The 22,835-nt window shown below is 50.2% G+C and overlaps 1 protein-coding gene across 4 annotated transcripts in view; it reads right to left on the bottom strand.

Annotated features, from left to right (window-relative positions):
- The window catches only part of wu:fj29h11 (protein NO VEIN), a 45,795-nt gene that overhangs the window by 5,409 nt on the left and 17,551 nt on the right, over nt 1-22,835 (bottom strand). For all 4 annotated transcript variants that reach the window (XM_030340358.1, XM_030340359.1, XM_030340360.1 and 1 more), the window contains 25 exons: nt 22,513-22,756; nt 22,222-22,369; nt 21,668-21,845; nt 21,135-21,315; nt 20,387-20,513; nt 19,893-20,012; nt 18,692-18,842; nt 18,440-18,552; nt 18,193-18,343; nt 17,497-17,745; nt 16,390-16,599; nt 14,196-14,377; nt 13,741-13,927; nt 12,752-12,894; nt 11,298-11,476; nt 8,888-9,147; nt 7,919-8,138; nt 6,408-6,591; nt 5,411-5,537; nt 4,727-4,819; nt 4,170-4,364; nt 3,399-3,649; nt 2,253-2,425; nt 1,546-1,630; nt 279-387 (listed from right to left, as the gene is read on the bottom strand). In XM_030340358.1, coding sequence (XP_030196218.1) covers nt 279-387; nt 1,546-1,630; nt 2,253-2,425; nt 3,399-3,649; nt 4,170-4,364; nt 4,727-4,819; nt 5,411-5,537; nt 6,408-6,591; nt 7,919-8,138; nt 8,888-9,147; nt 11,298-11,476; nt 12,752-12,894; nt 13,741-13,927; nt 14,196-14,377; nt 16,390-16,599; nt 17,497-17,745; nt 18,193-18,343; nt 18,440-18,552; nt 18,692-18,842; nt 19,893-20,012; nt 20,387-20,513; nt 21,135-21,315; nt 21,668-21,845; nt 22,222-22,369; nt 22,513-22,756 — 4,260 coding nt within the window. The remainder of the gene's footprint in view (nt 1-278; nt 388-1,545; nt 1,631-2,252; nt 2,426-3,398; nt 3,650-4,169; nt 4,365-4,726; nt 4,820-5,410; nt 5,538-6,407; nt 6,592-7,918; nt 8,139-8,887; nt 9,148-11,297; nt 11,477-12,751; nt 12,895-13,740; nt 13,928-14,195; nt 14,378-16,389; nt 16,600-17,496; nt 17,746-18,192; nt 18,344-18,439; nt 18,553-18,691; nt 18,843-19,892; nt 20,013-20,386; nt 20,514-21,134; nt 21,316-21,667; nt 21,846-22,221; nt 22,370-22,512; nt 22,757-22,835) is intronic.

The raw sequence follows: 22,835 nt of genomic DNA, 5'->3' as shown, positions 1-22,835 counted from the left end.
GTTCTAACATGGCTCACACGCTGCTCACTGAGACCAGGCAGGCCTCCCCGCTCTGCCAAGAGCGGCGACACCATCGCATAAATAACACATATTGATTAAGCATCTTGGGATGAGCGCTATGAAAAATTAGAGCATGTTTCCAAGTCGAGATCTCCAGGCCCAGAGAGATTTTGTGACGCTCTATTCGGCTCATTTGATGTGATTTGCGATAATTTGACCGTCATGATACACATCCCTCCCTCCCTCCCTCCCTCCCTCCCTCCCTCCCTCCCTGGTACCTGGGGGGAGCTCAGGACGGGGGGGCTCGGGCACCTCCCAGGGCACCTCCTCCTTGGGCAGCTCCTGCACGTCCTCCCTCTTCAGGAAGCGCTTCAGAGACGCCGGGTCCTGAGGACACACACACACACACACACACACACAGATAGAAACACACACAAAGACAGAGAGAGAGAGAGAGGGTGAGAGGCACACACACAAACACAGAGAGAGAAGAAGAGACACGGACAAAACCACAGAGAGTGAGGGGGAGACACACACAATAACACACAGAAGGAGACAGAAATAGAAAGAGAGACACACACACACAAAAAGGTTGGTTGGTTAGTGTAATCCTCAGTGACTTCAGCAGCCGGTGGGACGTTCCATGTAAAGGTAGCAGTGATACACGGAGGTGCAGTGCTCATGAAATACACGGAAGACGTCCCAAATAAACACACCTCCATGTTGGTTTTTCTTTAAGGGGAGCTCTGGAGAAGCATGGTCTCCACGGAATGTCAAGAAGCCGATTAGCATGCGCTAACTCATTAGGGCCTCCCCCCCGCACCATTAAAATAGTTTTTTTTTTAAAGAAATAAATAAACTAAGCAATTTTCAGAAGCCTTTTATGTGCAAAGATCCGGGCGGCGGTAGTTGGCACGGAATGGGATTGCAGTTATTGAGTATCAGATGATGAAACAAATTAATTACACGGGAATGTATTACATTCGCAATGTTGCCAATTTCACCGATGCAGCTTATCCAATCAGAGAAACAGACTCGTTCAGGCAGCACAGAGAAAAAGACAGCACAGGCAACACTATCAGAGCAGTTGGTGTACAGAAATGAGGATTGTTCAGGCACAGCACCTTGTACGGGACCGTAAAAGGTGTACAGGCAAATTATCATGATTACAAAGATTAGACACCAAAAGTCGTAAAACATATTATTCAATTACAAGACATTCCTTTTTTTTTCTTATTTTTCAGACAAAGAAAGGCATAGCCTTTATTTCAATATACCCTAAACACTACTGCTTGAGGTCAATGCTGTACCAGGAAAACTAATTTGGTTTGAAAGTTATTGGGCGTGCGAAAGCAGTGGTTAGTGCTAGTGGCCCATTTCACGTTGTAAACCGGCACCCCAACGAATCTGTTGCATTTCTCGGATCGGAAATGAGGACACGCCTCATCACGACCAGATCGTCATTACTGGCCCATCTGTTACACTAAGCCTCTAGTCCGGCTGGGTGCACTGTAGGGAGAGGCAGAGGACACACTGATCGCTTACGTCCAGTGAGGTCATCAAGCCACTGAGGAAGTCGATGAGCTCCTTCCTGTGGGCCGTCTCCACGCAGAACAGCTTCACCAGCTCCCTGGAAACACAACGCAAGCACACGCCGTTACACCACGGCCCGGCGCTACGACCCGGCTATACACAGCCCTCGCACACACACGCCTGCACACGCGCATGCTATGAGCGTTATAATGAAGGGCACGCAAACAAACAAATGGCGTAATTGATGACAGAATTGTCTTGATTCCAAACATTTAATCGGCCCGAAATTCCTACTCCAATACTCCAGATTTCATATTTAAAAGCTTTCAGGGGAGGAGGAATTTGTTTCAGGAACGTTGTTTTTAAAGCCAAACACCTTTTGTAGAACGGTGTTAATAAGATGGCTTCATCTATGGGTGCGCAGACGATGGAATGCATAGCCTCTGATTGGCCGATACAGTGACAGGGTACACCTGTCCTATGAAGCGTCGATGCGACACACCTGTCCTCCGATGACTGGAAGCTAACTGAAGGGGTGTTGACAGGGGGGCCGACCTCCCAGGAATTAGAATAAACACCAGGTCGGGAAATTGATGCACGCACACACACACACACACACACACACACACACACACACACACACACACACACACACACACACACACACACACACACACACACACACACACACACACACACACACACACACACACACACACCTGCAGATGTCCATGTGTGCGGTCAGATGGTCCTTCTGGATGTACAGCTCCTTGTCGTCCCTCAGCAGACACACCACGTCCTGGATCTCCAGCAGCGGCTGCTCCTGGTCGGGGTCCAGGGGGTCCCCACCGCCTCCCACCGACAGCTGGTAGCGGATGTACAGCTTCCCCACCTGAAGGAGGGCACAGACGGCGCCGCCACCGCTCGCTCGGATTAGGGGGTCACGAGGCGAGCACGTCACAGGTACTACCGGCCGGGGGACGCCAGAACACACACACTTTTAAGGGGGCTTTGTGGGGTGGGGTGGGGTGGGGGGGTTGGACTCAAACTGGACCACTTGCTGTCCCCTCCTGTGTCACAAATCATCACACAGCCCGTCGTCTGCAGGGCTGTGTTTTGTTCTATTGTCACTTACTTTAATATTGGATTCAACTATTGGTTAAAGGTTTGGATGTGAGCGGCTGTGACACCCTGAATTCCAGGATGAATAAAGCGTCTATCTAATATATCTATATCACATTAGTATATGCTACACGTGAACCGCCTAAGGTGGCGCGATTTGATTGGTTCGCTATCTCGGGATATTGGGCAATATCCCATAATTGAGATCTCAAACTCGGGATGTTGTTTTCTAAATGGGAGTGCGCGTGACAGTCTAGTCACGCTAATAAAAAATAAATAAAATCCCGGCAAAGAATGGTATCTTGTTTATTTTTGGAGAGTTCACGTGGGGTATATACTAAAACAATTATTCACCTCAGGCTCCGTGAATAGTGGAGAATAGCGGTCTCAGGGGGCTATTCCCCACCATTCACTCCTCCTTTGGCAAATAATTGTTAAATATCTATATCCATCCATCCATCCATCACTATGTCCATCTAATACACCTATATCACTCCCTACATACATTGAATATATCTATACCTATCTATCTATCTAAAATATCCATCAATCTCTTTCTAATATATCCATCTATCAATATGTAATATTTTCATATCACTCAACCTAATTGATCTATATATATATATAAATATCACTCTATCACTCCAGCTATCCTCTATCCATCCATCCAGAACTCCTGTGGTGTGAACTGGGCTCGTCCTACGGGCGCTGACCCGGCATGGGGGGGGAGGGGGGGGGCTGACCTGTCTGTACTGGAGGTTCCGGAGCGTCTGGGCCACGCCGGCGTCCTGCAGCTCGCGGTAGACGGCCGCCAGCTCCTCGTGGGCGCACAGGAAGCGCTGCACGTAGGGCACCACGGCGCGCACCAGCGCCTGCACCGCCGGGCACGCCCGCAGGTTCTCCGTCTGCGGCTCCGAGCGCACGCAGTCCGACAGACGCCGCACGCCGCAGATCTCCAGGAAGAGGTCGCGGTCCTCCTCCTGGAAGGCCGGACCTGGGGAGGGATTGGTTGGGTGTGTGGGGGGGGGGGGGGGGGGGGGGGGGGGGTGTGGAGGTGGGGTTAGCACGGGCGGTGCCCATGTCTTTGTTTGAGATGACGTTGTGTTTGAGGTGACGCACGACAAGCAGCAGACCCAGGACCAATCACTGCTACTGCTGCACCCTCAAGGGGAAGGGAAGGGACACCCCCCCGCTACCCCCCCCCCACTCCTAGACCCGTGGCTGATCCAACACGACAAGCAGACAGGAAAAGTCGATACCGCGTGCGGTTGATCCCGTACTACGACACAGGGCTCGACTGCTCTTGTCGTGTCGATGCTTTTGAGTCCGACGAGGAGCAGTACGACCTTACTAACTTCATATCCCAGCCCCTTTTAATTGGGAATTCAATAATGACCAAAATAATCTGCTCAGATTTCTTCCATAATCGAGCAGCCCTACTTACGACTTGCCTGGGTTAAAGAAAGATCCATGCATCCGGTCTCAAAGCGGGGCTAAACCCGAGGTCTACGTACCGCGGTGGTCTCTGGGCTTGCCCCTGGGTAGTGCCCCGTGCTTCTTGTCGGGAGGGGGCAGGTTGAGCAGACACACCCCGGGATGGGGTTTGAAGATCTTCTCCAGCTCCCGGTCGTCCGCGACCATGGGCCGGCGGGCCAGGGTCACCCAGTTCTTGGCCTTGGTGGGGAACACCTTCTTGTCCAACACCATCCCTGGAACACAACGACACGCCCATCATACACACGCCCTCCTTCTGTCCCTCTTCAATGGGGTCCATTGGACTTCGCAGGTAGTGGTATACACATTTAACTGATTTAATTTGATATAATACAAATTTGAAGACTTTATATATACTACATATTATATAATGATATATAGTGAAAGATAAACTTGGGGGTTATCATAGTGCACTGGTTTACAAAAAAGCGCATTTTAATTCATTTTTTAACATCATTACAATCAATTAAATGATGGTCAATAATAATCGATTGGATTGAGGATTGAGGCTGTAGATTGGCGTGTTAGATCGAGCCAATGACAGCCATGGGTCTGTGAGTGGGGGGGCGGGCCTCACCCTTGAGGGTGGAGCAGTAGCTGCTAATGGTCCTGGGTTGACCATGATCCATGTAGTCCTGCTCTGGTGACATTGTGGTCTTACACTTCTTAGCTGTGGAGGGAAACACAGTGAGAGAAACGCCATAAATACAGTCTGGGAGAACTACAGGCTAGCCATGCACTTTTTAGTCCGTTTAGAAGATGAAAGAGGAACTACTACTATCTCTCCCCAAATGTGGGTCAGATAATCTCATATTTATTAGATGTAGGGCAACATGAACATATATTAAACCAATGAAATGGAAGAACATAATGAAAATCCTCATATTCTAGGTTAATATCATTGTTATTTCCGTTAAACACAGGTTAGTTTTTGATAATGAAATTATTGTGCCAAGGCTAAGGTCAACACCGTAATACGAATTAAATACATAGAAATATAAAATATATACAATAAAATGAACATGTACATGATCATGAAGGAGTACATCAAGTACATGAAGTCATGGTTGATCACTGCAATATCGGTATTTATACCGGTGTTTGGCAAAGACGTTTTTGGGGAAGAAGCACCAAGATGGCGGGTTAGAAGGTACTTTTGTAACGTCAGATCGATCATACGTTTAAAAACGTCCCATTTGTGGAGCTCTGAGCTCCAGAAGGCCCGTAGACATGGCTTTAATCTCCCCGTCCCTCCACTCACCTAGGCGGGCGTAGATGACCGACACGTCCTGCAGAACCTCCGCCGTGGGCATGGGGCAGGAGGCACACACCAGCTCCAGAAGACCCACGTACTGGAACATGGTGGGACTGGGCTCCACGTTCAGCTGCTACAGGGGGGAAGCACACACACACACACACACACACACACACACAGGAAACACACACAGGGAGCACACACACACACACACACACACAGGGTGCACAAACACGCAAACACACGCACAGGGAGCACACACACACAGGGAGCACATACACACACACACACAGAGGAAATACACACAGGGAGCACACACACACACACAGGGTGCACAAACACGCGCACAGGGAGCACACACACACAGGGAGCACATACACACACACAGGGAGCATAACCACACACACACACACACACACACACACACACACACACACACACACACACACACACACACACACACACACACACACACACACACACACACACACACACACACACACACACACGTCAGGTCTCTGCTTCCTCTGAGTGGAGTAAACACGGACTAGGGTCAACCGAGTATGCCGTCAACTTTCGTCTGTGAATAATTGTTATAATTTACATTTAAATCAGATGCCAACCTTGAGTAAATGAACAAATTAAGTTTTATGCCGGTGTCACTCCCGTTGGTAAGCATGACAAACTTTCCCTCAGGCGAACAAAAAAGCAGTTTTTATACATGTTCCTTACGAGCTAGCTAACCGTGCATAAAGTCCTTATCCTAGCCTGCTGACACATGCACACGGCCAACAGCTCAGTCATCTACTGCGGCCAAACGAGGCGAAAGACGGAAGACGGCCAGAATTGAACAACGCTTCTTGCCGTGCCTTTGTGTTTGAGGACGTAAAGCAGCTCCGTCCGCTTCCGTCTCGAGACACAGCGCGATAAGTAGCATAAGAGTGAGGCCAAAGAGACGAGAGAGGAAGAGGGGAGGAGGCCCAACGGCGCCCCCGGTGGTTACCCTGGTGAAGAGCTCCCGCATGCCCTCGAGGGTGGAGTAGAAGGGGGCCAGCTGCCGGGGCTCCGGCAGGGGGCTGTCGGGGGCGCGCACCAGCTGTTTGTAGCGCCTGAACATTTGGGTGGGGTCGCTCCAGCACACCTCCTTCAGGTGGTAGAAGACCCCCGAGGTCCAGCCGTCTTCACGCCTGGGGGGGGGGGGGGGGGAAACCACGAGGCGTTATGGGGTTAGGGTTAGGGTTACATTTAGGCTGGAAGGGGCTGTGGTAGTCTCAGCAGTCAGACTTTAGATTCATATCGAGAGTCAGACTTTGGATTCACATCTAGAGTCAGAAGGTTGGATTCATATCTAGAGTCAGACTTTGCCTCAAATCTAGAGTCAGACTTTCTATTCATATCTAGAGTCAGGCTTTAGATTCATATCTAGAGTCAGGCTTTAGATTCATATCTAGAGTCAGGCTTTAGATTCATATCTAGAGTCAGGCTTTAGATTCATATCTGGAGTCAGACTTTAGATTCATATCTAGAGTCAGGCTTTAGATTCATATCTGGAGTCAGGCTTTAGATTCATATCTAGAGTCAGGCTTTGGATTCATATCCGGACGTAAAACTTTAAATTCACATCTAGTGAGACTTCAGATTCATATCTAGAGTCAGGCTTTAGATTCACATCTAGAGTGAGACCTCAGATTTGTTTAAACCAATCCGTGATGTTGGAGTCGGGGATTGTAATTACATCACGTCATTGGCTCATCAAAGCGAACACAAACTCAGCCAGTTGTACAAGTCGGTTAAGAAAGGTTTCTGTTGCGGTTTCAAAGCAACACATTGTGATTGGCCCTGTAGAAATCCACTTATAGAACGCTTCAGTCACTAGCGGGAATGAATTTCTTCAGGAGAACCTCTCTAATGAAACAGGAAACAAGGCTGTTTGTGATTTCAGGCCCAGGCTCTTTGCCATCTCCCCACAGAAGGTCTGCTCTAAATTACTGCTGGGCCCAACAGAGTGGTTAGGGTGACCCCACGGCGAAAGGGTCTTGGTTCAAACCTGATGTCCGCAGATAACAGACAACTGCACGCTACCATCTTTCAGCCTATTTTGGTTGCATTTAATCCTCACAAAACTTTTCTTGCATCGCAAAATCAAAGCTGCTAATCAGCTGTAAGATAGATAATATAATGTTTTTTATACTTTCTTAACTTTACTTTCTTCTTAATGTATTCAGCCTTTTATCCAAAACCAATACCCAGAATTGGCATTGAAAAAGAGTCATGGGTGCGACCATACAGGCAAGCATCACTGAGCAAGATTCCCTATCGTTAACCCCTACCTGCTACTTAATGACATCCTAACTTACTGCGGGGCAAGGGTAAAATCCCCTGCTCAATGTAACGGCGTTAAAGGTGAGCTATTCAAAACGGCTTGTAGCGGCTAATCCCACTCAAACCTGGTGGTCATCTACATCCCCTCTAAACAGTACAATGTGCAGAAGGGCCCCGGCCCCGCCCACTGACCTGTCGTGCTCCACGTAGACGGCGGGCGAGTGCTCGAACAGCTCCTTCAGGGCCCCCTGGGAGCAGTTCTTCTGCAGGTAGGAGTACACGTTGAAGACGTGCTGCACCGTGCTGGTGAACTTTGGCCCCGGCCGGCCCTCCGCCTCCGTCTCCTCCGGCCGGGAGCTCCAGGTCTTGAGGTAGGAGATCATCTCCTCCACCGAGACGCTGTGCTTCATCCCTGAGGAGGAGGAGGAGGAGCCACAGACAGGAGGATGAGAGGCGAGGACGCTCTGCCCTCTCTCAGAGCGCTGCTTCTCCCCTGGTCTAGCCTCAGGACGCACTGGTCGCTGGTTATTGACTCACAACCCGAACATGTCATTTACCAATGATTGCCTGTGCTGATCCTTTATGTCCCGTTTAAAGCATTGAGCAAACAAAAAGCTGCTACAGTTGGGGCTCAGCTCAAAGTAATAACAACCAATTAAATGAGTGATTTAACATTAAATCATTAATTCATTCACAGGTTTCTTTCCAAAGATGAAGAAGGGGCCGTCCCCAATGCTCGACCCGCCGGTTGAGAGTGTCAGTTCATGTTTTCTACTCTAAATACTCTAAAACCACTCTAGTAATAACCTGTTATATTATAATTAATAATAAACAAAGACAAATCAGACTGATTGTCCTGCTGGTAGGATGATCAGCAGGGTTTACATGTCCTCTGTTTGACTGGAGCTCGCCTGCCAGACGTAGCAGAGACCAGTTCAACTCCAACACCCAAAACACAAACAACGTCTAAGGCCCAATCCCATTTCTACCCCTTCCCCCTTCCCCTTCCCCTTCCCCCTCCCCCTTCAAAACAAGGGGGAGGGGTATGGGGTAGAAATGGGATTGGGCCTAAGACGCTCCCCGCCGCGTCCTTCACCTTACGCCCTCCTCATAACACCCCCAGGATACCGGATGGACGGGCGTCTGGGGCGACATCCTTACCCAGCTTGCGACTCAGCTCGCTGGGGGTCTTTTCCACGTAGCAGACGTGCACGCCCAGCAGGCCGTGCACCTCGGGGGACGCCAGGTACACGGCGTCGGGGACGAGGTACTGGACCTGCCGCTCCCCGCCCTCCAGCATCCGGTAGGCCGGGACCCAGGGCAGCCGGGACAGGAAGTGGAAGAAGGAGGACTTGGTGGTTTTGGCGGGCTGGCCGTCGGCGTCGACGACCTGCGCGGTGATGTACTGGGAGTAGCGGTCGCTGTGGACAGGAAGGAGACGCGGTTAATGTGACGCACGGACTTGCAGGCTCTGCATGACGTCGGCTCTGCTTCGGTACTACCTGTGCGTCGGATGCTAGCACCCGGCCTCTCAATATCAATGAGACAAAGCTGCATGAATAAAGGTTAAGGAAATGTGGACAATTTGACCACTACTGCTTGTGTTCGGTAGGCTGTGATCTTATGTGAACCATCAAAATAGGCTTCACGTTAATGATAGGGCAGGTGTTGTATTTAAGAAGCTTTTTTTTGTTAAAATTCTCTTTGCATGACAACATCAAATGCTCTTTCGTGAAGGGGGAAGACACCCGGTATCCGTGGCCCTGGCAGGCCTGTAATAAGCCCTACCTGCAGCCCCGGCTACCTGCAAGCACACTGCCTCTGCACTCATTGCGCATGACCAGAGTCTTCCACAAGGCTGGGCAGACATATTGCTAAAGCTAGCGAGCTAGTCACGTTTTGCTGGGGAGTGGCTTTGGAGGGCGGCTTGAAGGGAATGGTGGGATTTTTTTCCATCAGACAATCTCAAAATCTAGCTCATTCTGGCCGGTTTCTCCAAATTGCCCACCCTTGAAGGAAGAAACCAATAATAAAGCAAAGCCAAGTGTATATAAATTGGGAGACCCCGTTTGGAGAAGACTGCCTTTTACATCGACAAACCTAGATTAACACCCAAACCTCCTTTAATGAATTGATCATCAAAAGGCCTTGATAATACGACTACAACCCAGCGTCAGACAGCAGAGTCCACACTTGCCTGCTCAAGGATATCAGATGGGGGCCCTTTTGAAACCTATATTGCCTTTGGAGGACTGGGGAACAGAGTCAGAACTAAATGACCCACATTCCCGCCAGGGAACAGAGAGACTGGAGGCGTCTAGTAACTCGCCGGAGCCAGTCTGCACTTTGAAGAAGAGCCAACCATCACACGCTATTCATCAGGGTTGAATGACATTCTAGTGCTGTGGTGCGAGACGAAAGAAAGCTAGATTTGGATCACATCTAGTGTGTGCCTGTGCGTTTGTGTGCGCGTGAATTGTGAAGACTATATTTTAGGCGTGTGCGAGTGTGAAGGTGTCTTAAATCAGTTTTTGTTTGGCAGCGACCCTTCGATCCATTAGTAATTGCAACCACGAGAATCTTTTTATTAAAAGAGTTGCATAGCGATAGTGGCAATTTCAAAATAACTGGATTTAAAAAAGCGAAACTACAGAGCTAGAGACACAGCGAGCGAGATGCAGCTGTTCTAGAATAGAAAAAAATATATAGACTCATTCAGAAACATCAGAGGCAGCCATAATAAGGAAAAGCTACTTCAAAACGGCAAGCCCATTTATTCATTAACCAATTGAAGCAGATGAAAAGGTATTTGCTTTGAGCAGTAAGGTACAGACTGACCTATTTCACCTGAATTAATCGACCATACGCGCACGCACGCGCGCACGCACGCACGCACAGGGTCGGAGTGAACTATGAGCAGCTAAATCCCAGGGTAATCCCTGGAGTGAATTCAAGGCCACAGCGGTTGACACCCAAACAAAGGCTTAGAATATTTGTTGTCATCCCTGAGGACATCCCTCACTCTGAGTGTATCATGAGCCACAGCCTCCAGTGACAGTATACACTAACCCTATTGAGTCTAAGGGCCCTCAGCTTCTAGTGACAGTATTTACTACTAACTCTTACTTTAACTCTGTAACCAAAGTGGCAGAAGAGATTATGTGTGTGTTGAAGTGTGTGGGTTTAAGTGTGTGTGTGTGTGTTTGAGAGAGTGTGTGTGTGTGTCTGTACCTGTGTGTGTCTTCGTGCATGCGTGTGTGTGTGTGTGTGTGTACGAGTGTGTGTGTGTGTGTGTAAGTGTGTGTGTGTGTGTGTGTACGTGTGTGTGTGTGTGTGTGTGTAAACGTGTACGTGTGTGTGCGTGTGTGTGTGTACGTACGTGTGTGTACGTACGTGTGTGTGTGTACGTGTGTGTGTGTGTGTGTGTGTGTGTGTGTGTGTGTGTGTGTGTGTGTGTGTGTGTGTGTGTGTGTGTACGTGTGTACGTGTGTACATGTGTGTGTGTGTGTGTGTGTTTGTGTGTGCGTGCGCGCGAGCGTGCGCTGTCCGTGTTCCGAGGCGCCCTCCTCACCCCTTATCCCAGTTGTCCTCCACCATCTCCAGCAGCGCTCGTCTCTGCTCCACCAGCTGCCTGTCGGGCAGCTCAGCCGTGGCCAGGGAGTGGAACTCCTGGCAGGGGTAGTCGTCCATGACGTAGCCCCCCTCAGCTGTGGGCCAGGAGTCGCTCCCCACAGCCCAGGGGCTGGCGGCCTGGGGGACACGGAGAATGAAGCATCACAATGAGGACAGCGGTCAAGGTTGGCAAAGCCATACATAATGTAGTGCACTATGGGGTGTTATAATGGTATCTGTTAATACTGGAACTGCTGTACTTGGGTACAATAGTAGTGCTGTTGAGTACAACAGGTAGGGGAAGATGGTGATAAATCTCATACTTAGTGCACACACACACAAACCTAAAGAAATCAAAGATTTGACAGAACATAAAATAAACCAAAATTGATCAATTGAAAAAAAAACGCCCATGACAACAGTCTGTTATTCATAGCCGCGATGTGCGTGTGCAATTCAGAAATACAAGACCGTAGAACACCATAACTCACCAATTAGACTGGGGTACCCAACAAAGCTGAGTAATATAAATAACTCTTTGAAAGAGCCGTGTGTTTAAGTGTGTATGAGTGTGTGAGCAGTGCAGAGTCAGACGGTAATGCAGTTGCTTGAAGGCAATACGGGCACCGGCTGAACGCTCCCTCTGTGAGCGGACGCTAAACCCAGCGGGCTGCTGAGTGTTCACAGCCCGGTCGGGGCGGTCGCGTCGCATCAGTCACCGGGCCGCTCCCCGCTCCTCTTGAAAGCCCTCTACGTGTCTCTGGCTTTAGCTGGGACTCCACACTTTCTGGGGGACCTTCATCCTTTAATCTGCCATGGATTACCGCTGCCTGACTCGCCGCGGCCGGGCTGCAGCCGAGCGCACGGGAGTGCCTGGTAGAAGGCAGCTGCTCGGTAGCGTGCCGTCGTTGAAATGTGTTTCAAAGGCTGCATCTGTTCAGCCTGTTCCTACTTCATTAAACCGTGCTCTAAACTCTCTTTGAAAAAAACAACTTGAATAAAACCCTCATTCAAGGGGTTGGGTAGGGGGGGTTTCAAATTGCTAATGCTATATACAGGGCTCAGTTTACTATATCTATTTAGTTTACTGTTATTATAACTACTATTATTCAGGGTGACACGCCATGGAAGGAAATAGGGGTAAGAGGCCTCCTGCTCAGCAATGGCTACCAGTATGCTGTGGACTTTGGGCCTCCTGTCCCGAGAAGGACTGTTTGAAGGTTATAAAGTCAAAGTTCGCTCTTTTTCGGATATGCAGCATTTGCAAAAAATCCTGTTGCATTCAGCTGCTAAATACCATGGGTTCATTAAAAATAGCCCACACACAATGTCACACACGCTTAGGCCAAATGATGACACACGCGCACACACACACACACACACACACACACACACACACACACACAGGCTCACCAGTTCGGAGGGGGAGAGGGTGCGTCTCTCCTTGCGGATGATGAGGTTGTCCCGGACCCCCAGGGCGGAGAAGAATTCTCTCCACCCCTCGACGTCTCCGTCGGTCCCCACGTAGCAGGGGCTCAGCAGCAGCCAATCACAGCCTTTGGTTCGGGTTGGACCAAGTGGGTGGAAAGGGGTGGGGGCGATGGGACAGGTGAGGCGGACAGGTGAGTGAAGTTCAGGCTGTACATGGTGTGTGTGTGTGTGTGTGTGTGTGTGTGTGTGTGTGTGTGTGTGTGTGTGTGTGTGTGTGTGTGTGTGTGTGTGTGTGTGTGTGTTTAGAGATTTGCAGTTGGATAATAAAATGAGCAGCTAATAAAGCAAAAGGCAGAAAACACAAGTAGGGCTCAAGTGGTCTGTAACACGACGGCCAGGGCTCTGCCTCTTACGTAACGGGTGGGTGTGGGTGTACGCGCGCGGGCACAGACACACACAAACACGCACACGCATGACAGCACAGGCTCCCCTACAGCTGTGTTCCACACAAGCTAACATTTCATGCTGGCTTTACTCCCAACAATGGAGGCATTGCCCACAGAACACACACACACACACACACACACACACACACACACACACACACACACACACACACACACACACACACACACACACACACACACACACACACACACACACACACACACACACACACACAGAAACGGGGTTGAAGATCACAAAATCTCCTGAAGCATGAGTGAACTCTGGGTCAATTCAAAACCAGGATTATTCAAATCCTTCCACTTTTTGCCAATATGCCAAAATGTGAGTTTGATCACACAAATATGCATGTGTGCGCACGCGGTTGTGTGTGTGTGGGCACGCAATTATGTGCATGTGTGTGAATGTATGCGATTCATCATGCATGCATGAGGATTGTGTGTTTCTTCGACTAAATGTGTGTGCGTGGGTGTGAGGGGAGCGAGTGTGTGTGTGTACATTCTCACCAGGCAGTATCTTGGTGAGGTCCACGTTGTTGTACTCGGAGGAGAAGTGCACCCGGTGGAGCTGGGGGCAGAGCAGCCCCCTGCTGGTCTGGACGGGTACTGCGGTGTCCAGGAGGGGCCAGCTGGAGGCGGCGCTGTGCTGCTTGATGAACACCAGGTAGCTCACCACCACCGCCTCTGGCTTGGCCTGATGGGGGTTCACACACACACACACACACACACACACACACACACACACACACACACACGAGTTGGTTAGGGTGCACACACAACGCCATCAGAGTAAACACAGACACTCAAAGAACAACAAGAAAGTTGGTTAGGGTGCACACACAACGCCATCATAGTACAGTCACACACACACACACACACACACTAGAGAGTTGGTTAGAGTACACACTAATACACACAAGAGAGTTGGTTAGGGCGCCCACACAACGTGATCAGAGGGGTACCTTCCAGGAGTTGTCGCGCAGCGCCGGGTAGATGTGCTTCTCCAGCAGCTGCTGGGGCTCCAGCTCGTGGACGCCCATCCTCTTCAGCAGCTCCCGCACCTGCTGGGCCTCCAGGGGAGCCTCGCAGGCCAGCAGGGAGGGGTGCACCACGCTCACGTCCTCGTACAGCGCCGCAAAGGGTCCTGGGACAGGGGGACACAGTGAGTGGGACAGGGGGACACAGCGAGTGGGACACGGGGACACAGCGAGTGGGACACGGGGAACCCAGCGAGTGGGACACGGGAACCCAGCGAGTGGGACAGGGGGACACAGCGAGTGGGACAGGGGGACAAAGCGAGTGGGACAGGGGGACAGCGAGTGGGACTGGGAGTAGGACAGGGGACACAGTGAGTGGGACAGGGGGAACACGGTTTGTGGGACAGGGGGACACAGTGAATAGGATAGGAGAACACAATAGAACAGGAGGACAAAAATATAGTCTTCTATTCTGTAATAAAGACTATTGCGTATGACAGAGTACACGACATATAGAATACATCTGGGCTCAGAATAGAGCTGTTCATGAACATCGTTCTCAGCAGCTTATACAGCTGTAGTGGTGTTGTGTGACTGTGTGGATCGGATGACTGTACAATCCTGCATTGATTTAATTTTTTCTACCCACTGATCTTCCAGTCTGGAATTGGAGGACCACTGAAGGTTAACTGAGTGAGCGTGTGTTTGTGCGTGTGCGTACAGAGGTGTGTGTGTGTGTGTTTGAAAGGCTGTGGTTGCCATTGAAGTGCAGCCAGAGTGATGACGTCACGGTGTGGGAGAGGAGAATTATTCATCGTCTGTCTCTGACTCCTTGCTTTCAGAGAGGCGGGGGGGGGGGGGGGGTCTTTTATTGTGAAATGGATGACGCAAAACACTGCCAAGTTTGCCAACCCACGTGTGGGCAATGGGCATGCCTCTCTCTCCCCTCTGTGTGCGTGGGCGTGTGCGTGTGTGTAAAAATAGTGTAGGTCTGTACTTTTTAGAGGTGAGAGGTGGACATAGTCATATGCCTACCTCTGCTGCTGCAGTTAGATGTGTATGTGCGTCGGTGGGTGCTTGTATGTGTGTGTATGCATATGCGCCTGTGTGTGTGTGTGTGTGTGTGTGTGTGTGTGTGTGTGTGTGTGTGTGTGTGTGTGTGTGTGTGTGTGTGTGTGTGTGTGACGGGTTGTGTGTGTGTGACGGGTTGTGTGTGTCTGTGTAACTGCTGACACGTGGTTCTTAAGAGTGTTAAAATAACTTAAAGAAAAGAAAATAACCAAGCAGGTTCTATTTGTATTCCTCCTCTGAAGAGACTCGAAGGCAGCCCACACCTGCAAGCCGACGACAGGTCGTTCCGGTGTCCAGAGACACAACGCACGGCCTCTTCATACTCGAAGACAAACTACGACTCTCAAACCCTTACAAGTGCACCTTAACTCGCTGCCTGACCTTCGCTCTGAGCACCAGATTTAAATCAATATCTTGGAAAGAGCCTTGGACGAGTTCCCACTCTGTGGCGATTTAACATCTTCCGTGACCTCTTTTATCATAACATGACACTTTCTTCAACGGCCATATGTATTATTAACACTGTCCACATATATTCACTCGATGAACAGTTTCCTCTTCAGTATTCTCATGTCACAACAGCTATACAGCGCATGAGAACACGAGAACAGCGGGAATCCAGTAGCAGGCAGACAGGAGTACATGATCCTCCATGATAGCCCCATCAATCCGAGGTGGGGGAAAGATTCCCTGACATGGCAGAAATATCCTAGCCTGGTCCTACCTTGCTCTCGTATTTCATTTCATTTGCACAGAGAGTCTGGCCACTCTCCATTGACAAACGTTAACTCACTTGAAAGCGGGCGTCTGTTGGAGTTTAAAACTATTGGATCTGCCCCAACCAATCGCAAACGTTTGACTACAACGCAAACTAGTGCACAACCTCAACGTCATTGATCTCAGCCACTCCCTCTGATCGCTGATTGGACGGCCAAAAGGTTGGCTGGAGAAAACCCGCGGATATATACCGCAAATCCAGACGTAGTACTGAAGGGAAATTGAAACTTAGCGTAAGTATGCAGGATAGCGGGACCAGGCCAGGAATATCTATGGCAGCCGACACAATCCCGACTGCAGGTCAGAACACGCCGTTCCCCGGGGGGTGTACCTGCTGGCTTCTGCTTGCCCTTCTTCTTCTCGGCCTTCTCCATGGGGAAGAAGACCCCCACGCTGCTGAGCGCCACCACCCGCCCGTCGGCCAGGGGGATTATGGGTAGCTCCCGCAGCGCCTGCAGGATCTGCTCCTCCTCGCCATAGCCGTACTCCAGCGCCCGGAAGTTACAGACCAGCAGCCGAGAGAGCCGGCGCAGTCCCTCATCTGGGGGAGAGAGGAGACCGCGTCAGGTGATGGGGCTTCATTCAGCCTCACAGGACAAGTAAAGCAGAATGTGTTAAAGAACAAGTGTACGCCTACAGGTTAAAAGGTGATATGTTATACAACCAGGTGTGAGGGTGATTATCCGCTACAAGCCGTTTTGAAAAACGGCCTCTTCTGACATCACAAGTGGGCGTGTCCACCTAGATGTGTGCTGGATGGATCATACTACAAGCCTCCCCAGCTGACTGGAGCAAATGTTGCTCATCTGTCCGTCATGCATCTAGATTGACCCGCCCACTTGTGATGTCAGAAGAGGCCGATTTTCAAAACGGCTTGTAACGGCTAATCACACTCACAGCCGGTGATATAATATGTCACCCTTAAGGCCTTACTGGAAGTTCTCCTCAAACTCCTGATGTCACAGATAGGAAGGATCAGCTTTTATAACCTACGTACTTCATGCAACATTAAAACCAGTCTTTATACGAATGCTTTTCTTGATTTCCATGAATGGCCCTTTTAAAGTACAGTTTTCCTCTAGGAACATACTATATAATAGGGCTGAACGAGTTGGGGAAATAATCGAATTGCAATATTGTGTTTGCGATTTAGAATGCGATTTTTCTTTTTCAGAGTATGTTCTTTATAATTCACTAAATAAGCAGTAAATCATTCTATAGTATGACCAGCACAACCCAATTTATTTTTCTTATCACTCTTTGCCGATTGCTAATTGCGTTCTATTACAACACAATGTTGGTTTGAATTCGGTTAATCATTACTATATACACATCTGTACACGTCACCACACAATGGGACAGTAGTCAGGCAGTACATCACAGGTACACAGCAAGGTACACATGGCAATGGTGTAGATAGCGACGGTCACGGACGCACCTGTGTGCAGCTCCCCCCCTGCCGTGAGCTCCCGGGCCATGGCGGTGGTCACCGTGGTAACGTCAGAGCCCCGCAGGTGTCGCACCCCCAGGTGCGAGAGCAGGGAGAGGGGGGGCAGGGGCTGCAGGCTGGGGTGGAGGTAGGCCAGGGACAGGTGCCTGTCCAGCTCCTCGCGGCCAATCACGTTGCGGATCACAGAGTCCTGGCAGACGGCCACCTGGGAGGGCAGTTTGTACTCCACCTCCCGTTCTGACGATGACCGAGAAAAACACTTTTTATTCAGATTGTATAAGTACTGAAACACGCACATTTATTTTTTTAAGAAACTAAGTAAAAACAAACTCAGGAAAAATATGAAAAAATAAGTGGCGTTAAAGCATTAAAAAAAGCATACAGATGCTTTTAAATCTGAGGAGAGTTTTGATGTTAAAGGCAAATTATGTGCGTAACGGTGAGAGAGTGGCACAGACATACAAAGATACAGATACAGACAGAGACAGAAGATGTTGACACTACATTCCATTACCATGATAACTAGTCCCGCTAATCAAACATGACCTTTCTAAAATAATACCGCTATGTGGCATCGTGCCCTCAAAGCCCTTCACGCCTTATGAATTCACACTTTGGGGAAGCCGAGTTTGACCAAGCCAGGTAGGTGTGAGTGAGTGAGTGAGTGAGTGAGTGAGTGAGTACCTGAGTTGAGTGTGGGAAGGAAGGCCTGGCCCTTCAGCAGCTGTATAATCTGCCTGGCCACCGGCTTGAAGAAGTCCAGCACCTCGTCTGGCAGGGGGACGAACTGCAGGAAGTGGACCAAGCCCTTCATCCCGCTGAACTCTGGGTGGTCCTGACGGGGGGAAGGGAAAGGCGGTGAGGCGGTGAGTCGTAGTGAGTCTACTTAGCCCATCTAAGGTTTGTTTGTGTTGTCGAGAGTCGAACGTACGTTGAAGACGTCAAGGGCCTGGACGAAGAGCTGGGGGATCTCGGAGCGCAGCCACTGGTTCCAGGGGCTGTCTCTGTCCACGTCCTCACGGGACGAGGGGATGTCGAAGTCGCCTGAGGACACACGGGAAGAACCAGATGCTTTTCCGGTGAATAATGTGTGGTTAACCTCTTCATGCGTGGTTAACCTCGTTGTGTGACATGTTGGTTTTAATAACGTTAATAACGTGATGCGTTCTCCTTGTGAGCTCACCTTGGACGATGAAGCGGAAGCCGAAGCTGCGCAGCGGCAGGAAGGCGAACACGGGCTGCTTCTGGGGCTGGGTGATGATGTCACCGGGCAGAGAGCTGTCCCCCAACAGGAAGGCCAGGGCCAGCTCCGTGGACTCCACCTCCTCCTTGATCTGGACAACCACCGGGCGGTCTCATTGAGTACAACACACTGTCACCACCACTGGGTGCTCTCATTGGGTACAACACACTGTCACCACCACTGGGCGCTCTCATTGAGTACAACACCCGGTCACCACCACCGGGCGGTCTCATTGAGTACAACACCCGGTCACCACCACCGGGCGGTCTCATTGAGTACAACACCCGGGCACCACCACCGGGCGGTCTCATTGAGTACAACACCCGGGCACCACCAGCGGGCGGTCTCATTGAGTACAACACCCGGTCACCACCACCGGGCGGTCTCATTGAGTACAACACCCGGGCACCACCACCGGGCGGTCTCATTGAGTACAACACCCGGTCACCACCACCGGGCGGTCTCATTGAGTACAACACACTGTCAAAACCATCGTTCACTTTCATTTAGTGCAATACACTATCACATCCACCATGCACTTTCATTTAGTACTTCAAACAGTCACAACCGCCGTGCGCTTTAATTAAGTACAACACAGAGTCACAGTCACAACAGCTAGTTCCGCAGTCTACAGACTGCCTTTGTGCTAACTGCTTCCTTTTTTTCCGTTGCCTTCAGACGGGGATGCCGCTTGGTAAAGTGCTTAATCTCATATCGCATCGATCATGTGAGCAGACGGCAGGGTGAGTTTGATTATCGGTCCCTTGGGGCAGAGGCTGGAGGAGGCAAGGGCCAGACCAGAGGTCAGAGAGTACAGGTGGATCACTTTTGTGATGGGGAAAGATCCTCCGTCTGGAACATCAAACCACTTACAGCTGACGTTCCACAGAGTTCTCTTGGAGAGAATCAAATCCCACACAAACAGCTCCACTCGCTTGCCGGTCAAACTACGAGCAGAAATCTGAACTGAACCTCCATTAACCCTCCACATTATGCGTGCCGTCCATGCATTTTACCGTCGTTGGTCCTGTTGTGTTTACATGTTTATTGGCTATGTTGTTGATCACCGCGTTACGGCACATGATCCCCCTGTGTGTGTGCGTGTGCGTGCGTGCGTGTGTGCATGTGTGCGTGTGCGTACCTTCTTCGGTTCCAGCGTGCGCTTGATGACCAGCCAGCGTTCCGTTCCCTCCGTGTGCTCCACCTCCAGAACGTTGTGGCTCCGGTCACGTCGGGTCATCGCCACCACCTGACGCTCACACTGCAGAGGAACACACACGGGTAAGGATGTTGATCGTGTGGGAGAGTGTGGGAGAATGACAGAGTGTGTTGTATGCGTGTGTGTACGTGTGTGTGTGTTTGTGTGAATGTATGCGTGTGTTCTTGTGTGTATGCTTGTGCATTTGCGTGTGCGTGCATTTGCATGTGTGTTTACATGTTTATTTGCGCGTGTGTGTGTGTGTTTGTGTTTTTGTTTGCGCACGTGTTTTTGTGTGCGTGCGTGTGCGTGTGCATCTGCGTGCATGCGTTTGTGATTGTACGCACGCGTGTGTGCGTTAGCATTTGCGTGTGTGTGTGTGTGCGCGCGTGTGCATTTCCGTGTGCATTTGCATGCGTGTTTGCGTGTGCAGCCACCTGGTTGTATATGGTGATGGAGCGCAGCCGGTGGAGGAACAGCAGCAGGGAGGGGTGGACGTCGTGGAACAGGTTCCTCGTCTGCTGGTTCTCCGACCGTAGCGGGAGGCAGATCTTTGTGGTCCAGCTAGCAGGGAGACGAAGAGGACGAGGAGGAGGGTTACCAAACAGGCCAGAATATCTGACCCCGTGTTGATGTTAATGTTCTACCTAAACATTTTGCTTCTTGGATCCGATTCCTTTCCTTGCTGTGATTGGCAACTCTGATGATCTGTATTGGTATATATTGTCCTTGCCTTAACATTGTGCTGCCGCTTAGCTGTTAAGATTTCAGGGTTTGAATATCAGAGCCGAGCAGAACAGAGCAAGAGAAAGAAAACACCTCCCTCCAGGCTCCCTATGTTTCGCCTCCATTTAAGAGTGCAACCTTCCCGCTGCCGTGTGCACGCTTGTGATTGACAGGCAGATGGGAGTCCCAGAACCAATCGTTTCTGCCCTGATGGTCAGAAACGAGCCGGCTGTTAAATTGTCTCATACAGAGGCATTCGCAGTACACTAGGAAAAGATATTCCCCCAGATAATTCCGCTCACCACTAGCTGACTATCTCAACGCCATGGCCTATCGAACAATCAACACTGAAAGAATGGCTCTTAAATCTTACCTACAGCCCCTCCAATAAATTAATTGTACAAAATAAAACTGCGATCTCGAGGACAACGTATTCACAGCTTTCTCCAGACCACAGACCTGTGTTCGCCGATGCTGGGGATCTGCTGGAGGTCCAGGGGTCTCTCCTCCTCCACCCAGTGGGGGAGGATGTACCCCATGGGGCCGCTCTTCTTGTCGAAGCGCAGGTGGAACCCGTTGGAGTGGATCTCGGGGCGGTCCGTCACCTTGAACACAGACTTGAAGCCGATGCCCTTTTGCCCTGCGGGGAGAGAGGCGAGAATGATGGGGAGGGACAACCAGAATCATGGATCGAGACACGGTTGTTTCAACATGACTTTTCGTGTCCAGGATTTTATCCATAGCCTTGATTTATTCATAATCAGTATTATTTTCCTAAGAATGATTTCTCATATCTTTTTCTATGATCTATGATTGATTATATCCAGGATATAATAATGAACTAAGTGTTCACCCTGTAAGGAAAATGTGGGAACAAGTGCAACAAATGGCGCAGTTAGAAGACTGACGTTGCCAACCTTGGGGGGGGTCTCCACTAGGGGTCCCCAGAGAGTCCTACTCCTGACTTTGACTCAAAAGTGAAAGGGAAATACCTATGTATCCGTATTTGTGTTTGCCCTTGGTGCTGCGGCCCACGTCGCAGATGGCCCTGATGTTCTGGTCCTGAAAGCCCTTCTCGTTGTTCAGGACGGTGATGCAGTTCTTCTCCACCACCAGGACCAGCGCCGGCACCACCCCCCCCTCCAGCGGATAGGTGTTGTCGTCCGCGTTCTGAAATCAACCCGGGTTATTCGTGGTTTTCAAGTTAAAGTGTTTAGAAGGTTAGGGGTATTTTCCTGTGTCGTATTGGTGCAGAAAACACACGATAAACAAATTGTTTTCAACTAACCAAAACCCCTTTGCATGATTCAACAATAAAATGTTAATATTAAATAAACGTAAAATATCAAAAACAGGTCTTGGTAACCCGGTAAGGTTGCTGGTTTGATCCCTAGCTCCTCCTAGCTAAGTGCTGAGGCTTCCCTGAGCAATGCACCTAACCTTTACTGAACCCTGAGAGCTGGCTGTTCCCTTGCAGGGCTGAGAAAAACAATGTTGGATCCGTTCTGACAGGCCACCAGTCAAATGGCTCTGGAGATAGATGTACCTGAATGAGCTCCAGGACAAAGTGTGCGTCTTTGCTGTAGAGTTCTGTGGACAGGCGGTCCAGGCTGCGGCCCAGTCGTTCCTGCTGCACCGCCATCAGATTCTTGCATTCAGCGGTCAGCTCCACACCCACGCCAAACTGACTCTTCCTGAGGAGGGAAAGGTGAAAATCCAACAGGACTTAATCACTAGAGGTGAGGTAATTTAATAACAGCAAAGTGTACAACCTATAATCAAGATTTACATATTTTGAGTTCTTCCTTGTAGCAGTACAACAGCCAGCAGAACCAACCTTATGTCCTCGATCAGGGCTCTCTCAAAGTTCTCTTCGCCCTCAGTGTCAGCAGCGTCTTCCCCCTCCCCCTCTTCCTTCTCCACCTTCACGCCGTCAGTTTCAGAGAGTTCTGCCTCGCCCATCTCACGGCCTCCGTCGCATTCGCTGGCCGTCAGATAGTCGCTGTGGGTCTCTTTGTTGACGAGCTCGTACCGCGGCTCCTCTTCCTCCTCCACGTCGTCCTCCTCTCTCTCACTCTCGGCTGCGGGCGGAGTAGGCAGACAGATGGAACGGATCAAAGGTTATTGATCAGTATGTTGGCAGTAAGCAGTACGCATCGC

The sequence above is a fragment of the Gadus morhua genome, chromosome 18 (genome assembly GCF_902167405.1).
Source record: "Gadus morhua chromosome 18, gadMor3.0, whole genome shotgun sequence".
NCBI lineage: Eukaryota > Metazoa > Chordata > Actinopteri > Gadiformes > Gadidae > Gadus > Gadus morhua.
The sequence above is the reverse complement of the archived record's forward strand: the minus strand, read 5'-3'. Positions and strand labels throughout refer to the sequence as shown.